Raw genomic sequence first — 22,562 nt, forward strand, 5'->3', positions numbered from 1 at the left:
ATTTTTACGTAAAATATTGAGATAATTTTATATGTATTAGGACAATATAAATTGTATAATAATAATCATAAACTTAATGTTTCAAAATAAAGATTTCTTATTTCTTTTCGCAATCACATTACATTATAATATATTAGTATAAAAGAATTTATTTAAATATTCTTTTTATTATATGTAGAGATAGCTTGTTTTGTCACATATTTGAAGAATCATCATTTATGCATTCATATTATAATCTAACATAATTACAATAAAAAGTTAGCTTTAAAAATAAATTATTTCCAGCTTACCTGATTGCCTCTACGAGATAATGCTTTTGCGAAGTCGTCATTTGTACGAGGATCAACATTTTCCTTCATTTGCACATCGGAATTGAACTTTGTAATTTTCAATTTTTTTTCTTTCATATAATCCAATTCCTTTCTATTACCAGTGAGAACACTATCTTCTCTATTCGAATCATCGATACTTCTTTTTGGCTCATTACTACTGTCACTCGATGAAGACACACTATGATTAGGAGGTGGCGAATCAGGAGGACTACCAATAAAGAACACTTTATGAGTGTTAAGCTCAGAAGACACCGGTATTGTGGTATATCGTCTACCTGCATGGTCAACCGTTAATGTTTTACATTCTGTGATAGAAGTTGAATATCTTCGCGGCTCTTGTGCAGAATATGAGCTCTTAGCCGATGAAGTATATTGGTCTAATTTTTTGGACAATAATGTAGTTTGCAAGTCTTGAACTGTTAATTTTGCACCACAATATTTAACTTCAATATTACAATCTAAATTCGATTTACATTCCGTAATACACATGTCAGGAATGCATTTGTTTTTGTCATTGTGAGAACCCGTTAATGTAGCATAAAACATCTCTGTGTAATCTGGATCTTGAGCGGAAGAAGGCCTTTTACACCTATGTTTAGAAAAAGAATCATCGGTACGAACAGTCTGCATAGAATGGCGACGCGCTGAATTAATAGCATGTTTTTGTCTTGTTTTATCAAGTGAAGTTGAACCTTGTTTTTTTACAGATGTATCCATCATCAGTAATTCTTTAGAAAGAGCAATCGATATGTTAGATTGTTTTTCAGGACATGAAGTAAGATTGTGCGATGGTGAACTGTGTCGACTGCTTGAACATGATTTTTCCTTCAAGCAACTAGAGGAATTGTCAGCTTCCATCAAAGTCGGAGGGAAACACTGCGACATTTCTACAGTTGCAGACATGTATCTCATTCTAACATGTGATTGCAATGGAGGAAAAGTCTGTTGTCGTGTAAGTTGTTTAGTTTGCGAGTTATATTGGTTATCCAATTGCAGAACTGTGTTTAATTTTGATGCCTCGGCGCTACTGGTAATACTGGCAATACTTGTTTCTGGTAAGAGATTTTCTGCGCTGACTGGTCTCTCGACAACGCTAATATTTGGTGACTCAGTCATATTACTTTTGGAAGACAGTAGAGACAACGAGCTCGGATCTAATAAACTTTGATCTTCTATTTTCCAAAATGGATCTTTTACTTTAACCTTCTCGCTTGGCAAACTTTCTCTTCTATTGGTCTGGTTTATAGGCAAATGCAATGATTTCGACACACTTAGAGGAACGGAGTGACGTCTACCAATGCTATCAAGTCCAACTCGTCCTGGCAATGTCGGCATTCGTGCTGTTTGCAAGTAAGTGGCCGGTATTAACAGATCGATGCTACTTGAATCTTCATCAACGACCGTTTCTTCACACGAACTAATGATGCCTTCGGGTTCAACCACTTCAGAAATCTCAGTTTCTCTTTCGTCAGATGTTTCTTGATTGATCAATGCCTCCCATTTTCTCTGATTCTTTTTTAAATATTCCATTAAAGACACACTGAGACCATCGCCAAGGAAACGATGCCATTCCATATAGAGAGGAGTAACGACGTGTTTGAAAAAACCAGCTTGTATTTTCGGGATACTAGTGGTATGTCGATCGCATAATGGTGTTACTGGAAGATTTAAACGACGCTCGTAATCGCCCTGCCTGAAGAATTCTTCACAAACTTTGTAAGACCATTTTCTAGATATATCCCATGGTCTACATGGATTAGAAATATCTGCACATTTTAGAGCAATTTGCAGAATAAAGTGACGATGTTCTGCATGTTTCATTTCAAGTGAATTGTTGTTCAGATAATCCTGCAACATAAGAGATAAAGAAACATGATCATCAATTAAGAATTTAGATAATTAAAAGACAGAAATTAATGTAATGAAGTATACCCTAAAACATGTGAGAAATTCTTGTTGTCTTGTAATATCTGTCGCTAAGATCAATGAACTGATGTGCCGTTGAAGCTCTGGTCTTACGTCAGTAGGTAATTGTGCCGATACACCACTTTCTAAAAGACATCCTATAGCTGATCTCCAGTGATGATTTTCGAGAACAGAAGTATTCTGAAAATTGTTAATTTTTTATTTATAACCTAACATATCTCAATTTCTAAATTGTGAATTACATTTCTAAAAATTTATTGTTTATACAGGGCTACTAACCAGTCTGACACCCTGTATACATATATATAATTTATCTATTCTGGACGTCAATGTTAACGTCTTTTCGTAAGTTTTTATCATTTTTGCATTCAAAAATACAACAAAATACATCCAAATGAATAACAAAATTCTCATAATATAACGAAAATTTGATTATTCTTTTCAGATTTTTATTTATTTAATAAGTTAATAGAGATGTTCCTACCTGATAAAGTGCTGCCAAATGATTACTCGTTGCGACCAAAAATGGTTGATTGACACCTGGATGATCTAAGTCATGCGTTACAGCCGCTATCAAGGAAGCCATAATTTCTAAATTCGTGAGGTACGTTTTAATCTGCAAATTTATAACACGGTCATTTTATTTTGCTGAGAAAATAAAAATATATCACATGCCATCTGAATAAATGAAAATTATACAATTCTCTATATGTCTGGCTGCAAAAGAAATACATAGTTACTTTTTTTTCTTGAAGGAAGCAATGCATTGCCTGAGTGACGTCCGTGGCATGTATGCTGTTGTGGTAAGGATTTGTACTGTGATAACCCTCCTCGATAAAAGCTTCAATTAAATAATTACATAAATTATTCGGCTACGATATTCATAATTTTTTCAAACATTTTTATTTGCTTTTTCTTGTTATTTTATTCTATTTCTCCGATCTTTTTATACAGTTACATTTTATTCTAATTTCATGCCTCTCTCCTATCTTTTTAGGGGAGAATCGGACATAATAAAAATAATACAAATCTCTCTTCCTCCACCCTTTCTCCTCTCTTATGTTTTCTCTCAAAGAAACTACGATTATGTTACACGTCTCGTTCTCGATGATAATTGGTGGTAATACCTGTTATTGCTAAACTTCACAACATTTTAGAGTATGAACTGACTGAAATTGACACATGGTGCCTTAGCTGGAGTCGCTGCGTCTTCTTTTGTCATCTTGTTCGTTGTGTTAAACTTCATATACACCTCGAGTATAACTTTCGTACAATAATTAGTAGTTTGATATCAACTAAGACGTTTTTACTCATGTCGAATAAAAAGGAAAGAAAGTGCTCTCGATCTCGATCAAGAGATCGTCGTAAAGGCAAAGGTAGAATGGAGGAGAAATTCCTATATCGTTCAGTTAATCAGAATTACAGTCGATAATCCAGCTATTATGGTAAAAGGTTGGAACGGTCTTTAGGGTTCACTCTGTATAATTATATGTAATTGATATTATTACATACAATTATATCTAAATATATCTTTTTACCGGTCCTGTATGTGCACACAGGATAAGCGCGCGCGCGTTATTTTGAATATTTTCTTTGAATATTTTACATTTGATAAACAGATATTTATTTTGTATTTTATTCATATATGAATATTATTTAACTTTTTAACATATGGAATATCAAATATACTATATTCTATTTGCATCTACATGAGTACAAAAATACTTCAAGTTGGTTAAAAAGTGTTTTTATTTGTTAATAAAATGTAAAACCATTGGAAAAATCGATTGTAAAGTACGAAAATATGTGATAATAAAAAACATTTATGATTTCATGTTGATTACAAATACAATACTTTTATAAATTTTATATCCATTGTATATCTACTTTTGATTTAATTGATATAAAAGTTAAAAGAAAATTATTATACAGGATGTTTCCGGGTTAAATAGCCAAATTTAAAATATGAATTAGGACCTCAAAACAAACAAATCTTTTATCTGGAATTATTCATTCCTATTGTTCAAAACTTCAAAAGTCAATATCTTTTCAAGGAAGCGTTTGCGGGCAATCTTCAAGATAAAATATTTGTTTGTTTTGAGGTCCTAATTCATATTTTAAATTTGGCTATTTAACCCGGAAACACCCTATATATTAAAATAGTATCGTCGATTTTAAAAGTTTAAAAGTGTATGCTTACCGAATAGCTTCCACACTGTTACAACATCCAAGTTGAAATATTGGAAAAGTCCATACCAATGGAAGAGATGAACACATAACACTGGTAAAGAACGACCTGCAAATTAAATATAATATAACATTACGTATGACAAATATAGATGTACTAATAATTCCGTTTACCCCCTGAATGTTTCTTGAATCTATGTATTATGTTTATTCAAATTACATCCATTAATACTTTTAATTAAATATTTTGAGTAAATTGTAATATAAAAACTTTTACAAATATTTGATTAGTATTTAACAATATCATATAAAATTGTTGTTATTAGAATTATTATTGGAATCGAAAATAGTGGGTACTAAACTATAGTATTTTTCTTTTATCCTAATATTTAAATATTTAAAATATTAAAATATTACTAAAATTCTAAACTTCTTGTCAGCAAACTATTATATAAAGTTGTATGACCAAAAGTTAATACTTCATTTTTTCAATTAATATTTAATATTTAATTTTCCTATTGCTTAAAGCCTATCACACAATAGGAAAGCACAGGCATTAGAAATACGGAATAAAAATACGGAATAGAAACCTATGTAATGCCAAGACATAATGATTCGTTGGCAATAGGAGTGCTGTCCAATCATCTGCATTTTGAAACCACGTGCCTGCCCCAGTCTCAACTGTGATTGGTCAGGTAGGTCAGGCACAGGAAATAGGGAACAGAAATCCAACGCGTCGGAAATTCTGTTCCTATTGCCTATTTCATATTCCAAGATTTACAAGTTGGACTACCAACATCTTGTGACCCACATTGGCGTTTTCTCATATAAACCATTTGATCTTTACTCACTAATTTATTACTTTTTATTCGTAATGTTTTAATTAATTTTTATAATAATGTTTTATTACTACTTATCGACTAGCTCTTCCTAAATTAATTAATTTTTTAATCTACGTTCTCTTCAACAACAGTGTTGAAAACAACTAAATAAAAGTTGAAACATTTTGTATAATATTTGAAAATGTTCCTTTAGTTTAATTTAATACTCTAATTTGGCTTGTAATTTGTGGGGCTGTGTAATAATACGTGTATGAAACATTACTATGGTTTTGCTATTTTATGAGTGTACTATAACCATGTGTACAGGGTGTACCAGATCTGACGTGACACTTGTTATTAGCAGTTTCTTGACACCATTGTGAGACAAAAATTCTAATACCAAAACGTCGAGAATATAATAGTTTTTAAATGAAAACTGTTCAAAGTTCACAAATCAATTTGTTCGAAATTCGAGCACTCAGGCATGTAACATTGCACAGTAGTGTCGGTGTTTTCAACACGTAGATAAAATGTATACAAAATTATATTTAATTTTGAGAATAGAATTGATGTGCTTAAAAGTAGCATCACTACTGTGCAATGTGACATGCCTGAGCGCGCAAATTTCGGATAAATGGATTACTCGACTTTGAACAGTTCTTATTTAAAAACTATTATAATCTCAACGTTTTGGTATTAGCATTTTTGTCTCAAAATGATCACAAAAATCTGCCAATAACAAGTACAAAATTTGGTACATCCTGTATAATATGTTTTGTGGGCAATAAGCATAACTGTGCTGTTGGCAATCATTTTGTAGGCAAATAGAATTACTCCAACTTGAAATATACTTACCACCTGTGACAGTTTCCAACGTGAAAGCATTAAACCTCCAGTTTCCAGCTCTTTGTAACACGCACTGTAACATATAGCCCGAATATGATAACATGAGATTAATGAAATATTATTAGTAGAAAGTATGAAGTATACAGGGTGGGCCATTTTAATCCGTACACGGTAATATCTCCTCAGGTAGGGGTGATAGCGGAAAATGCCTCAGACAAAAGTTGTTAGGTTTCGAGGGGGACATTAGATAGTGCCATTCAATTTTTTAAATGGAACCCCCTATTGTTTAATATACTATCTTATTCTACTAATTAATATCAACAACTTTTGTCAGAAACATTTTTTATTTACCTAATACTTTTTGAGATATTCAAGAGAAAATTTATAACTTTGTCAATGTTTAGCTTATGATATCTCGATAACTGTTTGTCGGAGGGAAAAATAGTACAGGACTTTTGGACTTGATTTGGTCTCAGGAATATGCTGTTGCAATAGTGCTCCAATTATTGAAAATTTTTGTGTATGTAAATTTTGTGTATACAGCATATTCTCTGTACACGCAACTCGCAATACTAATTGATTAATTATGTATTATACTAGGGACAATAAATCTTTATTCTTGTCTTTACTTTTTATATAGATTACCTGCACTAATCCGTGGAAGATGTCGTCCAAGATACCTGGTTCCTGAATCAAGGATCTGGTAACAAGCTTCTTACGCCGTCTCCTGTGCATTGTCAGAAATCGACCGATATGTCTGGGTCTGTATTGATCGATATCTAGATTCTCCATCAAAATTTGTTCCGCGTCCGATAAACGCCTGAATGCTTCTGTCGCAGATGATTCATCATGGACTTCCAATAATGTAGTCGACGCACCAGAATTATGAAATAAATTGCTATCTGTAAAATAAAAACGTTTTTTTCAGTATGACATATACAATAAATGACTTTTTGAAATCTTAATCCTCTACTACACTGGCCAAACTCTCTCTCTCTCTCTCTCTCTCTCTCTCTCTCTCTCTCTCTCTCTCTCTCTCTCTCTCTCTCTCTCTCCTCCCTCTCCCTCTTTTTCTTTTCTCTCTCCTTCTTTCTCCCTCTTCCGCTCTTGCTTACTTTCTCTGCCTCCCTTCTCTCTCTCTTTAGCCTATACAACTACCCATGGAGTAGTTTCCAGATAGCAATGCCTAATGATCAGACTTTATCATGTCATGATCTTCTGATATTGAGTGAAATAAGATGCACGTTTTGTAATCATATCATGATGATACATACCGTGAGGTCAAGTTAACATAGACATGAGGAAACATATGAAATAACATATTGATGTTACTTGTCAACTAATGATGATTACATACTGCAATAATTACCTAACATGTGTTATAAGTTTTGTACGTTCAGTATTTTTGTCATTATTATACATTACAGAGCTCAAAGGAATGTTTTGGAACATTATTAGCTCTAATTGTGAGAGATATAACAAAAATATTTCGAGAAATAAAGGACTAAGAGCCGTGACAGAGTGTTAGTGTCTTATAAATACTTCATATTTTCAAATTTATTGCGAAAAATATTACCTCAGCCAGGGTTTGAACCTCCCTCTTACTAGATGGGCGTCTCAACCAATTCGATCAACAATTAACATCATCGCCTATTACCAAATCTGCTTGTTGTATATCAAAAGAATTTTGAAAATCAAGAGGTTCTTCTTCTATTCCAAATTTGTCCCCATACATGTGTTGTAACACGTTGTCTATTTTCTCTTTTACTTCGGTTTCTTCATTTGTAATAGGAGTTTGTGACAAATTAAAAGTAGTGGCGGTAAACAGCAGCATAATGACATTTCTTGGATTGAATTGCATTTTACCTTAAAATTTATAAATAATAAGTTACAAATGTGTACACGTACATGTTTAAAACATTGTTAGTAATTATGTTTAAAAAATAATAATATATTATTGTATACTTAACACAGATAACAATTTGTTACTGGTGTCCTCAAGTGAGGACCGGTGCTAAGCACGTATTAATAGGAAAAAGAGTGGACACGGTCACTTTTGTGAAACGATTTTATTGCACACGCGTTTTTATCTCGTAACGGCATACCGCTTGCTTTCGCCGCCAAGCAAACATTAAAACTTGCGCGCGACGCTCCCTTTCGCCCTCTACAATTGCCTTTTATCATTTTAAGAGCCTTTCCGGTTTCCCTTTCTTTAAATTTTCGCACCGCTCTTTTACTTAATAAAATAACTAGTAGGGAAAGATACAGCAGATATCGTTAAACCAAAAAAGGAACATATTTCGTAGACACAATTCTTGCAAATTTTGCTTGTCTTATGTATGCAAACTTTTACGAGATTTGCCCGTAAGATATGTTCAGTCTGTGCTTTTTCACGCAAGTGTATTAACGTATAATTTTGCGCGCAAATATCTAACAACTCCCGTACAAAAATAGCTCAACAACGCAAGCAAAATCCTATCCAAGTGCGTCATAATGCTAGATATTTGCACGTAAAATGTTTTCTGGCTGGTCATAATCGCGAACTTTCGACAGCTGAAGCTTTCAGAGGACTTATTACAAAGTTGTCATGAACTTTTTAATTCTCTTTTGATGCCTTGCAAATCTAGCTATGTCTCGTTGCTGTTCACTGAGGGCCCAATTTTTCATATGAAACTGGACATAATCCTTTATGTATAAAGAGTTTACCCTTTTCTCTTTTGTTTTTGAAAGGTCAAGATATCAGTCTACCCAACTCAAGGTTCAAAATTACTAAAATGTAAGTTTATTTTTAAGGTTTTGGCTACGTTTTGAAATTTGGCAGCAATGTGAGTCGCAATAATTAAAACAAAAGGTAAAAAAGATGTAAAGTATGTGTCAATCGAAAAAGATTTGTAGGATTTAATTATTTTGTTAGAAAAAAGATATTTCCATCTTCTCTACAAAAACATCTTCTCTGTAAAAGTAATGATATTAACAAATTGCGCCGTCTACAACAATGGATACTTACACAAACTAGTTACTTTATTATTAGAGGACAATTCCCTATTACGACATAGGTTCCTAATATGAGACAGCGCAGGTTCTGCTAAATTAATAAGCATCATCTGTTGGTTCTACCATGAATTCATGAATTTATTGCCCTTGGAGTGAAATCGGTTTAGTGGAAAATTGATTGTTAGATCGTGTAATTATTGTGCAAAAAGCTCTATTATTGAATTTGGATGTTGAAAACCTACTATCTCATATTAGACTCCTATCTTATAATAGTGGACTTTCCTCTACTTTCGATGTTTAAATATTATATCCAAAAAATCGAACAGAGGATTTTAAAGGAAAAATAAAGGAGATAGAATACCTAATTTAAAAATGCTTATTAATACAAAAGAAATATTTTGTTTAAAAATGGCCATCTCTAATTTCCTTGTAAACATTATTGTTTATTTAAAAAGCTTTGCGCTGCTAAACCACTGAAATATGCAATCTTAATTATAATCCTAATCTCGTTACTCTTGCGCGCGCATGCACACGCACACACGTACGCACGCACATACACATTATATAGTTTTTTCAATTTAAATTACTAAAAACATTGTCACATATTAATAAGATTTATATATAAAAATAATTGTAATATAACACATGATACAAAGTTGTGAGAGGATTACCATTTATATGTATTATATTAACTTTCATATTACTTTCGTACCTTTTAAAATATTTGGTTATGATATATTAACACTTTTGCAGCAATTAAATGTATAAATTATTTCCAATAAAACCTTTACAGATAATCCGGAGAAAAGTCTTTAGTAAGAACGCGATCCTTTTTTTATTCATATACGTTTAATTAAAACTGTACGTATATGCTATTTTTTTAGTAGTTAATGTCAGAATTGTTAAATGTTTGTTGGTTACTGTGAAATGTTAAAGGCGTTAGTCGTGTGCTAACAAATATTAATTAAAAGCCGAAGACATTTATCATGTGTTGATCACTGTAAAATGCTAGATGTGTCAATTGTGTAGTAGCTAATTATAATTAAGAATCAGAGGAGTTAATCTACTTGTAAAGAAAAACTCAAACTTCTTTTACCATCTGGTTTCAAGTTTTCAATTGAAAAAGCGTCAAATTTTCAGGTAATGGAGAAAGAATATGTAATTAGAGTATACAGCATATATTACAAAACAATTTTGTTTGTTCTTGAGTCATAACATCACCATTTATAAAAATCAAGACTCAATCTTATAAAATGCTCATAGATATAGGTAAAATATCTATATTTAGCTGTAATCAAACATATTGCATCTCGAATAACATCTCTAGATGGGTTGCATTTAATTAATTATGATCTTTATCAAGAGACACTACCGTGTCTCTTGATTCTTTGTTAGGTGAAAAGAAATTTTTTCACAAACACGTTAATTATCCAGACAACACACATGTCTAAAAGACGTCAAAAAGATATCTTTATGACGTCTTTTAGACATGTGTGCTGTCTGGGTATGTATCAAAATTTAAATATAATAAATTATTTTATTTCTCTACAGTTATCTCTACACCTTAATATTCCAATTCTATTGTTATAAGACATTTACTAACTAATGATTGCAATTATCGAATTTTTAATGTCATTTAATGTCATTAAAATATTTTATTAGTTTCAATGTCAAAAATCGCCTGTTACATGATGTATATAACTCAAAAAATAATTATTCCATAACATCAAAATTTGTACATAAAAATTAAGTTACTCACCAGAAATACATACAAACGCCGTATTCTGTTCTTCGCTGCCTACTCCTACATCACCAGTTTGCCCCTGTAATAAAAATATTACAATAAATTTAAATATTATAAATTTAAAAATTTAAACAAATTTTGTGAAATTTATTCATTACACAGCCCCACAAAAAAGTTGTCTAGGCCTAAGACCAGACAAGGTATTTTTATGTATTTTGACCCGCTGAATCTGAATCCGAGGTCAGAATTGAACAATTGATAGATATATCGTCTCCAACCTTAAGAAACTCATAATTTTACGAAATCCATACACTTTTTCCAACTCACATAATTAGCAAACTGCACGTCGAACATTAATTGGTGTTAAAACACAGCTTTCTGGAGGAATGGTAAATCTACATATTTAATCAATCATCATCGCATGCTTCAGTGATCGAATTGGTAAAGACGCTCATTCAGATTGTAAGAAGGTCCAGGTTTACACTCTGGCAGGTAATACTTTACGCAATAAATTTTCACATTGATTTTAAAAGACATAGCATCTTTAGATGTTGATTAGCAACTAAAGTTAATTGATTAGCGTAAATTTATTGTTCCAACAAAAGCTTCAATGTTTCAAGACTGATAAATAACTGATGCACAGTTTACTAATTAAATTACTTTAAAAAATATACAAAATTCACACAGAAATATTATTATCAGGCCACCTAGATCATTCCAACTAATTGTAAAATGGCATCTTTTCTAATTAATTCATATCGTTTCTCTTTTACTTATTACAATTTAAATGATAGAAATAATTTTCGTGTGCTAATTTCTTTCAATGGCTACGTTCAGCAAAGAAAACTGCTTTGCAACTATTGTAAAACTAGTGAACCTGATTGATGTATGCTCTAAATTAGTCTAAATCTTGGCCGAATCTAAGAGCGTACTTCAATCAGACTCACAAATTTTACGACAGTTGCAAAGCAGCTTTTTCTGCTTAACGTAGCCAATAACTTAAATACTAGAAGCATCTACTCTAACAAGGTTGACTATTTTTAGTATAATAATATGAATGTCAGAAGCGTCTATTTTGATATGGGCTAAATGCCAGTAACATCTTTTCTAACACAAACCACAGTTACTTTCAATTATAAACCCAACAGAGATATCCATTCTGACATAAGTTAGTTATTATTTTAAGTAATACTAATGCCAGAGGTACCTAACTATTTTAATATGATTATGTCTATTAAGCTGACACAGCCATTTCAGCACAATTGAAAAAACTTACACAGAAATTTAGTGTTCTTTCGTTGCTAATTTGTTGCTCAATTCCTGATTTTGTTGCTCCAGCCGATTCGGAGAAAATAGTGGCTGTGCTAACTTTAGATTAAAATTAGCATAGCCATAAAAAAAGATTAAAAAATGAAAAACAATGATGAGTATATAAGAAAATAGTTATAAATGTTGTCCTATGTTAAAAAATTAGTTATAGAAAATCCTTCTGCTGAAGAAATGACTAATGATGAGTTTTCACAGACTCATCTAGATTTTCTGTTTTAATCTAAATTTATCTCTTCAAATGACTGATAAGTTTAATTTTAAAAGTACATCGCGAAGTTCCGAATTGGCCACAGTTTAGGTACGCTGCTATTGCACCACAAAGATTTATTTCCTAGTATTTAAAATAGAACAGAAATATCTATTTTCTACAACCTCTGCAATATCTGAAAGATCATTTTCGTACAATCATAGTGTTTTAAAAGAAATAGTGTTTTAAAAGAAAATGTATCATAATAGTGTTCTGTTGTAAATAAATTCTCATTTAAGTTTCAAAAGAAATCAAGTCTCGATAAAACTAAATCCACTCGTATTACACTTTTTTCAGTATTGAAGACAAGGTCCACTTCGGATCTCTCACATAAGAAGTAATATGATACAACACCACCATAAAAATATATTTTTTCTTTTTTTCTTCTAAATTTTTGTAAATAGAATTTGTCAATTCCCACAAAACATTTTGATATACAGTGTATATACAATGTATATACACATATGAAATAAACATGAAATAAAGATGTCATGTATATTAGGGTGGAGCATTCAAAAAATTTTTTAATTCTACAACGCCCGTGGGTGGAAGCGATGCAAATTTGTTTAAACCTACGGGCGTTGTAAAATTAAAAAATTTTTTTCTCTACACAAAGCGCTCCACCCTAATGTATATACATAATATGTGTAACTCATATACATACATATGCATATAATATACATAATATGTATGTACATGTATGTATGTACATGTATATCACACGTATTGCAAGAAGAAAGTGTCAGAGTCAAAGGATCACCGCTGACCCGACCAATCATCAAAGTTAGGCAACATTGAGTATGATTAAAACTTGGATCGGTGACCGCGACTTTACGGTTCTTCACACACGGTCGCGAAAATGTTAGCTCCTATGATCTTTAAAATTCGAAATTTTTCCCTAAATTCTTTTCGTTTATTATTAATAAAAAATACATAAAGTACTATTGCATATACATATATTATATTGCTACGTTTATATTACTTTGTTGCTGTAATGTTACATTGTAATATTTCTGCAGGCGAGCATTTTACCGTTGCTACAATCCTGCAGCAATGTTGCAGCAACATTTTGCATTTTTTAGGCAATGTTGCAATCTTGCCGCGAAATATTGCTATAATGTTGCTGCAATCTTACTGTGCTACATGGGTAAAGTCCATCTTCAGTCAATACCCGAAGATGAAAATATCACCATTAAATTGTTAAAGCATATCTGTAAATTAACTTATCAACATTTTGTACATTTCTGATAAATCTTCCCTTCATTTCCCTTAATTTCTCTTAATTTTAAAAGAGTTGTACAGGTAGTCTCATATACCTAGATGTATGTATATGTGTAAATATGCATGACTATACGTGGGCGCGTGTGCGTGTATGTGTGTGTGTCGTGTGTGCGCGTGCGCACGTGTGGATATAAAATGACAGGCTATTGTGATATCAGAATATGCAATGTAGACCACAATCGATATTTTATATGAAATATATTGGAGATTTTACGCATGTTAAATATTATGTTTATATTATAATATGTGATATAATGTTTTAGTACCAATCGATAAATTCATTTTATGTTTTTATTCTAGCTAGAAAAATTAATAATAAAGTAATAATTATTAAAATATATATGATAAAAATAGATAATAGTTTATAATATAATTCTTTTCATCTGTATTTTCATATATTTAATAATGAATTGAGTTTTTTTTATGATTGTCGCCTCTAATAGAAATTAATATAATTTTGAGCTCTTGAGTGCGTGTGCGAGTGCGTGTGCGTGTGCGTGCATGTGTGTACATGTACTGGTGCTTGTACGTTTGCGCGTGCGTGTGTGCATTTGTGTGATTTTTTATACTATCATATTTATTGAGATATTATTCACAAATATTTCTTGGAAAATATATCTAATTACTAATATTGATTGTGATAACATAAACGATTTATATAAAATTGCGATAGTCGAGTTTTAGTATATTGGTAGTTTATTTTATATTGTCCATTTTTTGTTTTAACTCATTGGCAGTTACATAAATCGAATTAAATTTATTAAATATAAATCAAGTTCTTTTTTTCTTTCTATATTTGTATCTTTCTCGTTTCATGAACGTGTTAAATGTTTATACTCGAGCGAGTCTAGGTCAGGAACGTTGATGACGACAGCTACCAACATCTGACCTTAGGTCTAATTTTAAATATCTCATAGAAGATGAAGTATGCAGGTGAATTATTAAAACCTATTTTTATTATTTTCTTGTCTTGCATGAATATATATATATATATATTCCAGATTTTTATAAAATCTCTCTAATTGAAAGAAAAACAGTCCCTGTAATACTCGCGTACTTTTCCATTATTTTAGAAGTGTCCATATAAAATATGTTAAATAGCAAAACTAAAGAGCTTTCTTTCTTATTAAAATTTATTAACTTGTGATATCTCGACAATTGTTTGTCGGAGAAATATTTCAGACAAAAGTTGTATGATCCAAAAGGGGATAATTTCGGTATGAATCATGTCATAGATGTCGTTGTTTTCAAGAAATTTTAAAGGCATTTAATTCCTTAAATGGAACTTAATTTTTTCTTTAAGACAAAAGTTGTAGGTCTCGTCAAGACGTTCTTAAAACATCCTCAAATATTCTTTTTTACATTAGTCTTTCCGGAGATATAAAGCTTCAAAGTTTACAAAACCATTGATTCTGTGGTTTATTATTCATGTAAAAGGCTTCAATAGTTGTTGTAAACTCATTTCACTATCTATGTTTCTATTCACTATCTTACTTTTAGCACTACAATTTTGAGAAATGTTTTAAAAACGACTGGACGAGATCTAACTTTTATCTCAAGGAATAATTAAGTTCCATTTCAGAATAAGAAAGAAATTAATCGCCTTTAAAATTTATCTTTCTCTTTTCACAGTGGAAGGAATACATTTTAAACTAGTACTGGCAGTTTAGCTCTAAAAATAAGGTTAATTTTAAATTAATACTTGAAGTGAATTATAATATAAAATAAAAATATTAAAATATAAATAAATGTGTGTTTATATGTAGCACATATTCATTTATTTTTTAATATAGTCAAAACCTTATTGCTACCTTCAATATAATGGCAGTATCAATTAATGTTAAACTATTATTTTAAATTGAACTTGAGTGATAATTCTTTTGAGACTACATTTACATAATATATATATATATATATATATATATGTATATATATATATTACATTTATTAAATTTTTTAATCCGTCATTATTTTCTTTAACATGACATAAGCTAATTGTTTAGAAATAATTGTGTCTAATCTCACCTCTTCCACTTGAACGATGTTTTTTACTCTTGTTACGATTTCACTTGCTTTGATGAGCTCAATTTCTGTGTCTTCCATCTGCGAATGTTGTCGCTCCTGCATATCTGTGGCCAGCTCTTGATAACAGGATTCTCCAGAGCCGCGTCGACTGCCGGCAATACACATAGCTCGACGAAACAGGCCAGCAACGACGGCACATAAACCGCATTGCATCTCTGTAGTGCTGCCCCGGCTAGAAAGTGACCCACCATTGGCTCGGCAGCGGGTCCGAGACCCACGGGAGCCGCTGTCACGTGCTTGGGTCGCCAGTTTTGCGTATCTGTCGCTGTTTGTACTTTTTCTATTTTACTTCGTCTAAATCTTTATTGTTTCTTCATCTCTACTTTTACATATTTCTTCTTTGTATCATTGGGTTTCTTCCAATACATGCTCGTATACACACCTTCGTACTCTTAATTCTCATCAAATTTGTAATTGTCAACGCCTACTGCACCTATGTTTTATTCGACAGAAATTCATACTCTCAGCACTGTGTTGGCACTATGTGTCACCTACATAATGAAGTTGATGCAAAGATCATTGAAACCATGGACGGAAAAATATCTGGACAGAGCGTAAAGTACCCTTTTAGACGCGGGGAGTAGTCCCTGAGGGGAGAGAGGTTCACAGTCGCGTTCATCTTATTGTCAGATGCCTCAGATTTAGCATCTATTTTCACGTCGCACGACGTTAACTGAGATATTACAACACGTTCCGAAATTACCCGCTATTATTCTTATCGCATATATTACATAAAAAAATTAATAGTGTGTATAACATGCCGGATTGTTGGGCTAAAGACCCAACTGTAAAAGCCAAAATAATAATAGCCGGAAGAATAAAATACAAGTACACAATGTGAAAAATCTCATAACCAAAATCTCATAACCAAAAAGTACATTTTATAGGTAAATGTACTTAAGTATTGCAATAAAATTATATTATATAACTGTTTTATTGTTAACTTGTAATACTAATCGTATTATTAGAATACCTAAGAATCCAGAAGAACCGCCAAAAATGGCTCGAAAAAATGGATCTAAACAATAAAGATGTATCAAAAAATGCAAAATTGTGCTCACTACATTTTGAAGAAAACGCTTTAAAAAAAGAGATGGTTATTATATATTATAGTACATTAGAATCTGGCCTGGTGTCATCCCATTTGTACATAAAAAAATATACACACACACACACACACAGAATTATCTAAATTATAAATATATAAACTTAAGGTATCTATTCTGTAACTCTTAATAATGCTGTTATGTATCACTACGCTGTTGTTTTTAGATAGATATCATGTAACGAGCGACGTCACTCGATGCGTGACTCCACCTCTCGCTACCGCGTCCTAGGAGATATAAACAAATAAACCATTTTACATGCCTGCCGAGTCCGGCCATCCGCCCCATATTCGCTCATTCGGCCAGACATTTTTATCAATTACGCGATAACTACCTATTGCTAATTTTGTACAACAGTACATGACTTTTCTCCTCAGTTTAACCCAATCTACCATAATTTTTAGTTTGGCTACTAACGAGTCTGACACCCTGTATGTACCTATTGTATATGTATATGTAAATTGTGTGAGAAATAAAGCTTCCTTTGTTTTAACTTGAAATAGATCATATCTCCATGATATTATCCGCCACCGCCATCTTCATTGATATTAAAAAAGAAAAACATGATTTTTTATACAATTTAATTTTCTTAGTTATTCTACATGTAAATACTAATACATTTTTGCAATTATACAATTTCCAATATACAATTAAATATCTTTTTCAGACAGTAATTATATGTTTTCTTTACCAATTAATTAATTTTGTTATTCTGTATTGAAACACATTTTGTATTAAAGTATGTCAGAATAAGGTATAAATGATATTTTAAAGTTTAAACTTTTAATTTTTTGATAACTTTATTTTAATACCGTCATGTATAGAATAAGTGTATAGAATATGTATAGAATAACTAGAAGAATCATATTATGTAAAACATATTATATAATTCCGTTTTAAACAATGACAATGATTTTCATACTATGTTAAAAATAGATTCTTTTTAATTAATTTTACCACAATCCTCCTTCAGATCATCCAACATTTATCTGAAATATTTTTGCCTGCTGGTTTCAGTTTTTGAAATATTTGACTGAACTGGTTAAAATGGGTACACCGTAAATATATGTATACGTGTGTGTATATAGCAAATAGTACAAGTGAAAAATATATGATATTATCCCGTGCATCTGCATCTGCGAACATGTACGTGCATATACGTACGTGGGTGTATGCATGTGTGTTCCACACAAAACTGTCAAGTTATATTGCCAAACTGTTTAAAATACAGAAAAATAGTATAAAACAATATTAATCCTAATTTTAACTTTCCTAATTTTATGCGTTAGTATGCATTTCTGTGAATACATGTAACTGCAAAAGTCAATTATACTTTTTTAGTTATTTAAATGTTTATCTAGAACTATTCATGTATTGTAAAATTTGACTTGATACCGTTTTTTTATTCTTTATAAAAAAGTATTATGTTATTGAAAAATATTAACTTCACAGGTACACTTAAAAATTTTTGAAAACATTATTTGTATATTTTAATTTAATTTAATTTTAATACTTTCACACGTCTGTTTAATTTACATTATAAACTGAATGACCTATCACTTTAAATATCTCAACATCTTCGTTTACAAATCATTAAGATAAAGCGCATGCACATAAGAATGTTAATACTATATTTTTAAAGTAAATCTGAATAATTATTAAACCTTATAAAATCATTTATAAATAACGAGAAAGTGGATTTGTTATTTGTATCTGCCAAATGCAATCAAAATTCTAGTGATGTATGGTAAGAAGATTATCTCGGGATTTGTTGCTGTTATAAAATACAATAAATAAATATAAATATATTTTCGATATAAAAATTCACTATTAAAATTAAATATCTCTCTTAATAAAATATCTATAAAATAACCTATAAGATAAAGACTGAAATCTCAACACCATTATTGCAAGATAAAATGTCATATATCAATGTTGACATATACGTATATATTGAACAAAATCAAGCATTAGTTTGAAAAGTCTAAAGAATGCAATATTAAAAAATTTTGTCTGTGTCAATTTTCTTCGAAAATTAACATAAATAAATATTTATGTGTAAAGTCCGGTGATTGTAGCGGTCAAAATATTAGATTTATGTATCGATCAGTACATGTGTTGAAATATGCAGATAAAATTTGACGAATAAATTTTTGTTTGTAGTTTTTAAAGTGTCCATTCTGGAAAATACAAATTCTGTTTTTAAAAATTTATGGACATCAAAAATATTACTTGCTAATAACGGAATGATTGAATTGATATAATTAACATATACAGGGTGTACCAAAAGCACCGGATATCTTTTTAATCACAGATTGTTTAGAAAATTTCAAGACAAAAATTCTAATACAAAAATGTCGATGCTATAATAATTTTTAAATAATAAGTGATTATATTTCATACATGACAGGATTGAGATTTTGCGCGCTCAGGCACGGCGACATAAGTGATAAAAATACCTCTATAAATATCGCCTTTTTTATGAATTATGCTTATCGTACAAATTTTAATAACATTTAATAATGTTATACGTTTCTCGCTTCTTTACGCGTTGTATTAGTATCTTATCTTCACGAATAATGAACGTGTGAATTTAAGGACGTTTATCGGCTATAATCGTAGCCAAAAGTTTTCGCCTACGTTCAGTTTTCTTTCGGTATAGCGCTACCGTCTTCGTACTTCGCGACTTTAAGCGTAAATTAGACACACTACACAATTAACGCACCTCTGCATCTTATATGTTTACACATACACTAGCACGCTTTGTGAAAAACAAAGATCGGACAATGTTGCGTTTGTGAATGTATTTTGGCCGACACGCTTCGAAATATTGTGAGATGAAGAATTTCGGATTACAATTTCGCATAACCGGTACAGCTTCGTATCCCTATCTTGTAATATATCATTTCTAATATCATTATGCATCATAGATTAGTATTGTAGCAAAATATATAAACAATTTTTATCACAATAAATTAAAATATCCCTGTAAAACACTTATACCATTTCGCCTGTACCATACAAGTAATTTTGATATTGAATATCGCGACTTTGGTACAGACACGGTTTTAAAAATTGAGCAGGCATATAAATAACACTATTAATAGAATATGGTTCAAATTTGAAGCAAATACATAGAAAATTTATTTACCGATAAACGTCCTTAAGCCATCTTAAAAATAATTCAAGTAAAAATGTTGTAACTTCAACACGTTGCAGCTGTCGAAATGGTCGATCAATATCAATTACCACGAAGATGTTACTGTGCTACGATGCAAATAAAATGTCACGAAATTAAGCCGGTATTCATAGTCGGGTCTTGTATTCAAGACCGTCTTAAGTTTAGGATGCTGTATGTATCATTTTATTGGTTACAGCATATCTAAAACATCATAATTAAGACGATATTAAATACAAGATCTGACTATGAATACCGGCCTAAGTTTCATATTTATTATTTTACATTTTTCATTATTTGTGCAATAAATTATACGTATAAAACATGAATGCGATATTTACAGGCGAAAACAATTTTTTTATTGATTCTAAAGCATATGATAGACGGAATATTATTTACTATTGTTTGTAATAAAACCAAACACAAATTTTTTAATTTTTCACCAATTTTAATTCTTAATTAAGATACACTTTTACTACAAATGTTTAAATGCCTGAACTCGCAAAATCTCAAACGTTATTTGTGAAATACGATCGCTTATTATTTAAACACTATTATAGCATCAAAATTTTTGTATTAGAATTTGTCTTCAAATTTTGTAAAGAATCTGTGATTAAAAAGATATCCGGTGGTTTTAGTACACCCTGTACAGTCTGCAGAAACTTTCATTTAAGAAATATGTAAGTAATCAAGTAAAAGTATATTTAAATATTATATTTCTTTAATGTCAATTCAAATGAATTAAGATATCAAAATTTTACAGATTTTTATTTACTACTAGTTTCTTTATATAATATTGACATTATTCATATACACACAGCAAAGAACAAACTTTGTAATCTTTATTAATAATGCACTAGCATAACTTATAAAACATAAACAGGGAATTTAAATAAAAAATATGGAGACAATTAGATTGGTACATAAGTTCAATATTTTGGCCACTCCAACATCAGATTTTACACTTAAATTTTGTTTATGGGATTTATTAGAGAACTGAATGTATACACGTCAATAACACGCATAATATATACAATAGCAAATTGTATTAAAAATGTAACAGATTAATAAACAATAAATTAATAATATAATAAACATTAAAATAAGCATGCGAGGATGTTTACAGTATGGTTGTGGTCATTACAGCATCTTCTATAACAAAAGAAAAACAAGAACAATATGTGTAAGTATTGAAATACACAAATAATAATTTATAAATTCAAAAATATATTCTTTAAAGTAAAAGTATGTTGCTAAAAACATTAATATTTCTTATGGATATATATAAATATATCTCCATAAGAAATATATATATATATATACCTTGACAAATTTACACACGTGTGTTTGTGTTTGTGTGTGTGTGCGTGCGTATGCGCGAGTGTTTGCGCGTAGCGCGAGGCGTGCGCGTGCGTACACGTGTGTGTGTTTGCGTGCGTGCATATGTATGAGTATGTATGAGCGCGCGCACGTGTGCCAGGCTGTACTATGTGATGGCACATAACTGCAAAAATTACTTGTAATTCCAACAATATTAATTTTTCGACCCACGTTTATCAAAACCTTTATCTTCATTTTCATGGGTACTGCCTTTAAAATCATGAATTTTTTTAAACACATGTATAATGTACTGTACAGAGTATATACTAATACATCAATAATTTTCATTAAAAAATATTTGGCTAAAGATTATTAAAATTTAATGCAGTGTATTAATTAATGCAAAAATTAATGCAATGTATATGCAATATATATGAAGCATTCCACAGATTTATACTATATGCATTAATGCATAAAGTGATACAACATGGCAGTTTTTTATATTCATTAATCTTAATTTATTTAATCACGGATTTTTTTATCTTTATTATCCATTTGAATAAATTATATTTTTGGAATTCTATTATTTTCTAAACATATCTCTTATGAAATTATTAGGTACAGATTAAGGTCTGATAATTTATCATATTAAAGTTTGTATTATCTCCATATCCCTCTCTCCCTCTTCCTTCCCCCTCCTTCTCTTCGCCCTCCCCCTCTCCCCTTCCCATCCTTCCATTCTCGCGTTTTCCTCCTTCCTTCCAATTCCTACTCTTTTCCTCGCTATATTTATCTATCTTCTTCTAATACTCTATTTTTCTTTCGTCCACAATTAATTCCCACTATGTGCATAATTACGTCCTGCATAAAAATGATTTTAGCGCAATTTGTAAGTTATCAAAGGAAGATAACTACAGATACTCTGTGCTAACCAAGAATTTAAGAATTCTTCTCAATTGATTTCATATGATAATCAAATCACTATTTTCTGAAACACTCTGCCTAGAATTTTTAATGTGCTATCTCATAATGCTATCTTGATATAGCTTGACCCTTTGATTTTATGACTTTCTGTGTTTCTCTCTCCCCCCTCCTCTCCCCCCTCTCTCTCTCTCTCTCTCGCGCTCTCTCTCTCTCTCTCTCTCTCTCTCTTGTATAATGTCTCT

The 22,562-nt window shown here is 30.9% G+C and overlaps 1 protein-coding gene and 2 long non-coding RNA genes across 8 annotated transcripts in view; 2 read left to right on the forward strand and 1 right to left on the reverse strand.

The window, feature by feature from the left end:
• The window catches only part of LOC105563801, a 28,350-nt gene that overhangs the window by 5,374 nt on the left and 414 nt on the right, over nucleotides 1-22,562 (reverse strand). For 2 of the 6 annotated variants that reach the window (XM_012015710.1, XM_012015708.1), the window contains exons 2-10: nucleotides 15,733-16,225; nucleotides 10,866-10,929; nucleotides 6,758-7,014; nucleotides 6,122-6,185; nucleotides 4,459-4,554; nucleotides 2,999-3,099; nucleotides 2,743-2,874; nucleotides 2,265-2,438; nucleotides 291-2,180 (exon numbers count right to left, since the gene is read on the reverse strand). In XM_012015710.1, the coding sequence (XP_011871100.1) occupies nucleotides 291-2,180; nucleotides 2,265-2,438; nucleotides 2,743-2,874; nucleotides 2,999-3,099; nucleotides 4,459-4,554; nucleotides 6,122-6,185; nucleotides 6,758-7,014; nucleotides 10,866-10,929; nucleotides 15,733-15,945 (2,991 nt within the window). In that variant the 5' untranslated portion in view covers nucleotides 15,946-16,225. Of the gene's footprint in view, nucleotides 1-290; nucleotides 2,181-2,264; nucleotides 2,439-2,742; nucleotides 2,875-2,998; nucleotides 3,100-4,458; nucleotides 4,555-6,121; nucleotides 6,186-6,757; nucleotides 7,015-10,865; nucleotides 10,930-15,732; nucleotides 16,336-22,562 lie in introns of all 6 variants that reach the window. The other 4 variants (XM_012015709.1, XM_012015706.1, XM_012015711.1 and 1 more) reach the window with 3 other exon arrangements.
• Nucleotides 1,969-2,775, forward strand: LOC105563800. Its single transcript, XR_001009072.1, has 4 exons — nucleotides 1,969-2,048; nucleotides 2,314-2,433; nucleotides 2,528-2,603; nucleotides 2,704-2,775. It is a non-coding gene; the product is annotated as an uncharacterized LOC105563800 (long non-coding RNA).
• Nucleotides 2,783-3,408, forward strand: LOC105563799. Its single transcript, XR_001009071.1, has 3 exons — nucleotides 2,783-2,862; nucleotides 3,014-3,061; nucleotides 3,256-3,408. It is a non-coding gene; the product is annotated as an uncharacterized LOC105563799 (long non-coding RNA).

Source organism: Vollenhovia emeryi, unplaced genomic scaffold (assembly GCF_000949405.1).
Source record: "Vollenhovia emeryi isolate VEMERY1.0 unplaced genomic scaffold, V.emery_V1.0 DF939171.1, whole genome shotgun sequence".
In the NCBI taxonomy this organism is placed as follows: Eukaryota; Metazoa; Arthropoda; class Insecta; order Hymenoptera; family Formicidae; genus Vollenhovia; species Vollenhovia emeryi.